The 8079-nt window shown below is 46.9% G+C and overlaps 1 protein-coding gene and 1 non-coding gene across 6 annotated transcripts; both read left to right on the plus strand.

Annotated features, from left to right (window-relative positions):
* The first annotated feature begins 1594 nt into the window (after positions 1-1594).
* On the plus strand, positions 1595-8079 carry Odc1 (ornithine decarboxylase 1). 5 transcript variants are annotated; one of them, NM_012615.3, is given in 12 exon segments: positions 1595-1781; positions 3661-3744; positions 3830-3964; positions 4184-4357; positions 4449-4621; positions 4823-4957; positions 5057-5138; positions 5310-5393; positions 5909-6071; positions 6153-6265; positions 6517-6731; positions 7219-8079. In NM_012615.3, coding segments are annotated over 10 exon segments (1386 nt in total). In that variant the 5' UTR covers positions 1595-1781; positions 3661-3744; positions 3830-3862; the 3' UTR covers positions 7364-8079.
* Positions 2775-2908, plus strand: Snora80b (small nucleolar RNA, H/ACA box 80B). Its single transcript, XR_015623591.1, has one exon. It is a non-coding gene; the product is annotated as a small nucleolar RNA SNORA42/SNORA80 family (small nucleolar RNA).

Below are 8079 nucleotides of genomic sequence, written 5' to 3' on the forward strand. Positions count from 1 at the left end.
AGGGACCTCTGAAGAAAAGCCAGTAGGGTTTGTTTGTTTGTTTGTTTGGCTTTGTTTTTGTGAAGGGTCTCACTATGTTGCCTTGGTTGGTCTGGAACTCTTTGTAGACTATGCTGGTCTCAAATTTACAGAGATCTAGCTGGTGAAGGGACATACCTTTAATCCAACCACTCCCGAGACAGAGGCAGGTGGATCTCTGAGTCCAAGGACAGCCTGGTTTACAGAGGGAGTTCCAGTACAGCCAGGGCTACACCCAGAAGCCAGGTCTCAAAAACAAACAAAAAATCAAATAAACAAAAAGCCTGCCTCTGCCTCCTGAGTGCTGGGATTAAAGGCTTGGGTCATCTGGTCTCATGCTTGAAAAAGCTACTTCGAAAGCTACTTTTTTCATTTGCTTTGCTGTGATTCTTCAAGATAGTTTTTGTTGGTACTCCTCTGGGATCCCGGCATCCGGGCTTGGAAAGGGGTTTTAGTTGAGAATTAACAAACCATTAACAGCGTGTACATAGTAACAAGTTGGAGTTACTCCTAAGTCTTCCCAATACTGAATATGTAAGTAACCAGTCAGTCCCACTTATTCTTTAACAATGTAACTTTGGTGGGGGCTGGGGATTTAGCTCAGTGGTAGAGCGCTTACCTAGGAAGCGCAAGGCCCTGGGTTCGGTCCCCAGCTCCAAAAAAAAAAAAAACCAAAAAAAAAAAAACAAAAAAACAATGTAACTTTGGTGGATACAAATTCACTGCCCAGACTCTTTTCCGGTCCAGACTTCTCAAAGTGACTTAGTTGTAGCTACCCTGAAAGATTTAACAGAATAAGGGACAGCTGTTGGCTTGAAACCCCTCAACCTCTTCCCTAACATGCGACTCTTGCTTAGATAAAAGGCATTATCTTAGCATGCAACTGGTGCCTAGAATCTAGTTGGAAGCTACCAACGTAAAACGGAGTGGCTCTCCAGCCTCTGCTGGCTTGTCTCTCAGCAAGTTTTCAGGCATAGGCACACAGGGTGGTGAAGCAGGGTCAATCTACACCACGAAGTCTAGTCTACGTGGCCCGCACACAACTCAAGGCCCATCCATCCTCGGCTCGCACCTGCGATCCCGCCAGGGAATAAATACTACGCGCTGAATGCAAAGCCGAGGAAGAGTTTTGCTAGTCTTCCAGGCCAGGGCTCAGCCGTTAGGACCCGGGGAGAGACTGCGTGATTGAACCGGTTGCAAGACGGACGACCAAGCGCCTGTGCGCATGCACCGGCCGAATCCCGCCTGCTGCCCATAGGACCCTGCGGCAAGCTGGTAGTCAGGACTGGTGGTGTGGTGCGCGTGCGCGGGCCTGCCGCAGGGAGTGTCCGGCACGAGGCCGGGCGGGGAGCGCGGGCGGATGGGCGGGGGGCTGGGCACGCGCGGCGCCCCGCCCCACTGACGCGCCGGGCCCGCGCCTCCCGCCTCCGGCGTCGGGAACCGGGTTGGCCGCCAAGGAGTCCCCGCCCCTCCCCCGCGCCTCCCGGCCGGAACCGATCGGGGCTGGTTTGAGCTGGTGCGTCTCCATGACGACGTGCTCCGCCTATAAGTAGCGGCGCGTCGCACCGTCGGGCTTTGTCAGTCCCTGCAGCCGCCGCCGCCGGCCGCCTTCAGTCAGCAGCTCGGCGCCACCTCCGGTCGGCGACTGCGGCGGGCTCGACGAGGCGGCTGACGGGGCGGCGGCGGGAAGACGGCCGGGTGCGCCTTGGGGTTTAGTGGCGGCTTCTCCATGGGTCCAGCCAGCCGCTTCCCTGTGCTGTGAGGTAAGCGGGGCGCGGGAGGATTGTGCGGCCACGTGTCGCGAGGCCCGGACTGCGGTCGCCGGCAGGGGACACGTGGCCGGAGGCTGGTGACCTTGCGAGCCTCCGCCCTGAAGGCAGCAGCTGTTCCTGGCCCTTGGCTGCAAGCCCTCGGATCGCCCCATGGGAGCCCGCATCGTGTCAGCCGGGCTCGGCGCTCCACTTGCCCGGGCGGTGATGGAGGGCAGGTGCAGGGGAGCCCGGCCGCTAGCAGCCGCCCTGCAGTTTCCTGCTTTCTTTAGTTTTGCTACGTGTACAGAGCAGAGCTGATGACTCGAAGTGGAAGTCGATAGACCTAATTTAGTCAGGGAGTCCCTGCTAATGAATACTCACCGGCTGTGACTTGGATTTAGAACTGAACTCTTTGAATGACTTAGGGGTTTACGGGAAACCGGATTCCCGGCTGTCTTGGAAGCCCGACTCAGAATCCTCAATAACTGGTAGAACTGGGGAGCAGATCCTGTCAGGAATGTCTGGGAGAGGACAAAAGAATGCAGTGGCTTGTTTTATTCAAACCTAACATCGGGCAGAATTTGACTGGAGTTCATTTTTGTTTTAATTGGCTTGTATCTCATCCAGATTTAACTTCTTGTGCTAATTGTTTAACAGGATTTAGCTGCTTCCCATGCCAAAGTGTTAGCATTTTTTTTCTTTTATCTTTTTTTTCTTTTTCTTTTTTTTTTTTTTTTTTTTTGTATTGAGGCAAAGATAGGGAAAGGCAAAATAAGTGGTATTTCAATGAAAGTTTTCCAGGTTTAAGCCGGAAGGCTGCCTGGAAAATACTTAACAAGACCTAAAATTACAAAGTTACTGCCAAAGCCCATTCATCAGTTCTAAGTGATATACAACTGAGTTGGCTGGCGCTGGTCTGTAGTCTTCACTTAAGAGAGGTTTATGCAGCTAACGAAGTTGACCAGTGCCAAAAGTCTCCTTAAAGCTTAAAGTGTGCTTTATCATGCATGGATTTGGATTTATGACAGGCTCATCCCCGTGGGCCTCTCATAGTGTCCCGTGCTAGAGCAAACTGGCTCCTAACCATTGCCCAGCCTTGGTGCATGTAGGCTGCTGGCACTGAAGTGGGTCACACAATGGAAAAAAGTTTTACCTGGCCACTTGCTGCTGGTGTCCATTTCATAAGACCCAGGCAGGAGCTTTTATTAAGCGTGGTGATCTTGCTTATTTTTGTTAGTAAAAAAGTTGGCCAAAAATTTCTTCCATATGGTTATTATCCATAAGTGGATATTAGAAGGCACTTGAGGACTGTTGGATTCCCAGAAGTGCGCATTTGGTAGGCAATCCAGGCTCTAGAATACTGATGTTTCATAACAGTAACAATATACTGTGAATTGAATTTTTTTAAATGCTAGTACTGCATAAAAGTTAGGGAAGTTTTGGTGGATTGCACACTAACATTGAGTGCTCTGGATACCTGATATACTGTATTCACTAAGTCATTCAGCATAACTCTGCAAGTGGGAGAAAAAGACCTTTTCAGGACTGCATGTTACTGTATGCCCATTAAAGTTTTTGAAGAGCTGGAATGGCTCAAATGAAGCAGATAGGAACATGTAATAATGCCAGTAATTAGACTGTTAACTCCGTTCCGTTTTGGAGAGGGGCAGGGATTGAGATGTTCTATGTGTATAGAGCTGTGGCATTCAGTTTTGAACAGTGTGGAATCTATTTGAGTATTGGAGATATTTGGGGGGGGGGTCTTCACGTAGTTCTGACCTCACAGTTGATCTTCCTGTACTGTGTACTCTCTGGTATACTGTTGCAGTGTGTAACCTTTAATGGTAAGATTTCAAGGGAGATAGCAACATGTTGTGTTTCTACTCACTAGTGTTTCCACCACTCCAGGAGACAGCATTCAGAGTTGACCTTGTGAGAGCTGGCCATAATTTAATTCCATCTCTAGGTTTTCTGTGTAAGTATCAGTTTATACTTGTGAATTTGTGTTGAAGCAGTGCTAAGACTTTGAGTGCATTCACTTATTATCTGCTTATTGTCAGCTTATTGTTTCAGAGGCACATCGAGAACCAACCATGGGCAGCTTTACTAAGGAAGAGTTTGACTGCCATATCCTCGATGAAGGTTTCACTGCTAAGGACATTCTGGACCAAAAAATCAATGAAGTTTCTTCCTCTGTAAGTACGGGAAGCCCACAGCCACAACTCAAAAGTTCCATAAAAGAGCATGCCTTGCCAGAGAATCTAGAATTTGACTGACTGGGCTGTCTAGTGAGTGTCCATGTCAGTACTGCTAACAGGGATAGGATTTTGTTAGGGAAGGGGGAAAAAGATCTTCAGTGTGGCCAGGTGCAAGACTGTTAATGAGGTCCCTGAACCCACTCACTCTCATTCCAGGATGATAAGGATGCTTTCTATGTTGCGGACCTCGGAGACGTTCTAAAGAAGCATCTGAGGTGGCTGAAAGCTCTTCCCCGTGTTACTCCCTTCTATGCTGTCAAGTGTAATGACAGCAGAGCCATAGTGAGCACCCTGGCTGCCATTGGGACAGGATTTGATTGTGCAAGCAAGGTAAGACTGCTTATCTCACCCCAAAAGGGTTATCAGTTGATGTGCTTTTGTTTGTCAAACTCCGTCTATATATACTGATCTTCTCTTTCAGACTGAAATACAGTTGGTGCAGGGGCTTGGGGTGCCTCCAGAGAGGATTATCTATGCAAATCCTTGTAAGCAAGTGTCTCAGATCAAGTATGCTGCCAGTAATGGAGTCCAGATGATGACTTTTGACAGTGAAATTGAGTTGATGAAAGTTGCCAGAGCACATCCAAAGGCAAAGTAAGTCTTCTGATTGAGCACAAAAAGGCTGGGCCTTGCTAGGCAGACTATAATCTTGGTTCCTTATTCCTATACATAGTAAGAACCAGGCTAAACCCTGGGTTAGAATCAGACCCACAAGCAGTAGTGCCTAGACAGGCTGATTGGATGAACGTGTACAGAGTGCTTACTTGGTGCATGCACTTGTTTCTGTCCACCTAGGTTGGTTTTGCGGATTGCCACTGATGATTCCAAAGCAGTTTGTCGGCTCAGTGTTAAGTTTGGTGCCACACTGAAAACCAGCAGGCTTCTCTTGGAACGGGCAAAAGAGCTAAATATTGATGTCATTGGTGTCAGGTGAGGTCTCAGTGATAGTTACAGACTGAGACATTAAATTTTAAGGCCCTTTTTTCCTCTGAGAACTAGTCAAAGAACAGCATCTTGTTTTTATTTCAGCTTCCATGTGGGCAGTGGGTGTACTGACCCTGAGACCTTCGTGCAGGCAGTGTCAGATGCCCGCTGTGTCTTTGACATGGGAGTAAGTACATGACTCCTGGAGGAGGGCTGTCTTGATTGAAATAACCAAACCACTGAATCTAGAATTTGCCTCTTGTAGAAGCTGTCTGCATAACAGATTTTAAAACCATCTGTCCTGTGCATTTAAACTTGTGAATCTAGCAATTTGACTTCCAAATTTTCTTGATTCTAGACAGAAGTTGGTTTCAGCATGTATCTGCTTGACATTGGTGGTGGCTTTCCTGGGTCTGAAGACACGAAGCTTAAATTTGAGGAGGTAATTATTACAACATTAACCTACAGACGGTGAGATATGTATTTACCATTGTGGTGTTTTTACTGATTAAAGGAGCCAACATGCCTGGTGTTTTGTTCTCACTACTTGTTATTTGCAACTGTAGCCCAGGCTGGCCTTGAACTTTCAGTTCTCCTGCCTGTTTCCCATATTTTAATGTTTAGCTCAGTGCTTATCACTATTGTACTATGAAGTAGACAGGGTGGAAGGAGTTATATCTTGTTGGCATGTATTCAGAATTCAGCATTTGGCCCCTCTTGTAATCCATTTTGTGCTATTTTATTAAATATTAATATAAACTATTCATAATGTGTTAGAAAGAGATGGTCCTGAGGGGAGTGGGAAGTGGTGTATGTACAGACTAGTTTCCAGAGAGGTTTGTTGCTTCTGTTGCCTGATGACAGACCTGCTATGCTAGGTCATGTCCTGTTCTTACACACAGCAGTGTGATCTTTCTCCTCAACTATAACAAATGGCTGCTCCCTTCTCTCACTTAGATCACCAGTGTAATCAACCCAGCTCTGGACAAGTACTTCCCATCGGACTCTGGAGTGAGAATCATAGCTGAGCCAGGCAGATACTACGTCGCATCAGCTTTCACACTTGCAGTGAATATCATTGCCAAAAAAACCGTGTGGAAGGAGCAGACCGGCTCGGACGGTATGTGGTGGCAGGATGAGTGAGTCATGTGGGATAACAGTTGATATGCTGGGTGGTAATTAGGGTGATCTGTTTTTCTAGATGAAGATGAGTCAAACGAGCAAACTTTGATGTATTACGTGAATGATGGAGTGTATGGGTCATTTAACTGCATTCTTTATGACCATGCACATGTGAAGGCCCTGCTGCAGAAGGTGAGTTCTGAGCGCATGCTCTAGCAGTGAGTGATGCATAGGATAGAGAGAACATTGGGCCGAGAGATGGCTCAGCAGTTAAGAGCACTGACTGCTTCCAGAGGCCCTGAGTTCAATCCCAGCAACAACATGGTGGCTCACCACCATCTGTATGTAATGATGCCCTCTTCTGGTGTGTCTGAAGAATAGCTACAGTGTATTTATAATCTTTAAAAAAAAACAAACAAAAAACAAACATTGTCTTTATACAGAGACCCAAGCCAGATGAGAAGTATTACTCATCCAGCATCTGGGGACCAACATGTGATGGCCTTGATCGGATCGTCGAGCGCTGTAGCCTGCCTGAAATGCATGTGGGTGATTGGATGCTGTTTGAGAACATGGGTGCATACACTGTTGCTGCTGCTTCTACTTTCAATGGGTTCCAGAGGCCAAACATCTACTACGTAATGTCACGGTCAATGTGGTGAGTGGGGCTGTGCCTGCTCATGCTCTTTTGGTTGCTCAGTGTAATGTTTGCCTACTGTGAGCCAGAAGCCTGGGTTATGCCTGATGCACACACACACACATACTATGGGGGGAAGGCAGTATGTGCTGAGGGGAAGGATCACCTGACCTGTCTCAAAGGGACTGAATTTGTGCTTGCTTTTTATGTTTGATAAGTTTTTTTTTTACCTTGAGCTAAATACAGAAATGGAGTTTTTCCAAGTAATTACTGCTCATCTTCAGATATTTACTACTAGGAGAGGTCTTACAAGTAAGCCATTAGATTCTTTTGCAACTAAAATATTCAAGTTAGCATATGTGACCTGTGGGTTCCTTAATAATGAAATTTTACATTGGATTGTTTCCTGGTATAGTGACAGGGTGAGGTGTCAGGAGATCTCTTGGGAGGCTGCCCAATTTGGAGGGATTTGGGTTTTGAATATGCCATATATGCCTTTGTTTTTCAGGCAACTCATGAAGCAAATCCAGAGCCATGGCTTCCCGCCAGAAGTGGAGGAGCAGGATGTTGGCACTCTGCCCATGTCTTGTGCCCAGGAGAGCGGGATGGACCGTCACCCTGCAGCCTGTGCTTCTGCTAGTATCAATGTATAGATGCCATTCTTGTAGCTCTTACCTGCAAGTTTAGCTTGAGTTCACGGCATTTGGGGGGACCATTTAACTTAATTACTGCTAGTTTGGAATGTCTTTGTAAGAGTAGGGTTGGCACCAATGCAGTATGGAAAGACTAGGAGATGGGGGTCACACTTACTGTGTTCCTATGGAAACTTTGAATATTTTATATGGATTTTTATTCACTTTTCAGACCTGATACTAATGAGTGCCCCTCGGCTGCTGAGCAAGCATTTGTAGCTTGTACATTGGCAGAATGGGCTAAAAGCTTATGTTGTGACCCATTTTGAAAATAAAGTATCTTGAAATGATTGGACATTGGAGAATGTGTGCAAGTATCCCTTACAGAAGGCACAAACTTCTGCACAGGCTGTGTGTTACAGCAGTGAGTCTAGCCCAGCAGAGATGTGGATGATACAAAGCTGTGCCCCCTCTGTACAGCATCAATGTGCTTAGCCCATCTCAAGTGTTTACTGTGAACTTGGTGCCCAAAGTCTCTTAAGAGTGTCATCTGCCTAGTGGCCTCTTGACTTGGCCACTTCCTAAGGAGAGGGCATCTGAGGCTCTTTGAACCTTGCCTGCAGAAACCCTGACTGCTCCCTCAACCCTTGGCCTCAGCTGCATCACCACCTAGTAACAGTTGAAGTATCGAACAGCACTTGGCAGTCAACTTCCTGTAATAAATTCAACAACAGCAA

Source organism: Rattus norvegicus, chromosome 6 (genome assembly GCF_021556685.1).
Source record: "Rattus norvegicus strain SHRSP/BbbUtx chromosome 6, alternate assembly SHRSP_T2T, whole genome shotgun sequence".
Lineage (NCBI taxonomy): Eukaryota > Metazoa > Chordata > Mammalia > Rodentia > Muridae > Rattus > Rattus norvegicus.

What these genes read in the sequence shown, in the direction of transcription:
- Odc1 (XM_087552255.1), top strand. Translation starts at nt 3,863, where the DNA reads ATGGGCAGCTTTACTAAGGAAGAGTTTGACTGCCATATCCTCGATGAA. An exon ending in ATTGATGTCATTGGTGTCAG is followed by an intron (nt 4,958 to 5,056) that starts GTGAGGTCTCAG and finishes TTTTTATTTCAG; the next exon opens with CTTCCATGTGGGCAGTGGGT. An exon ending in GGAGCAGACCGGCTCGGACG is followed by an intron (nt 6,072 to 6,152) that starts GTATGTGGTGGC and finishes CTGTTTTTCTAG; the next exon opens with ATGAAGATGAGTCAAACGAG.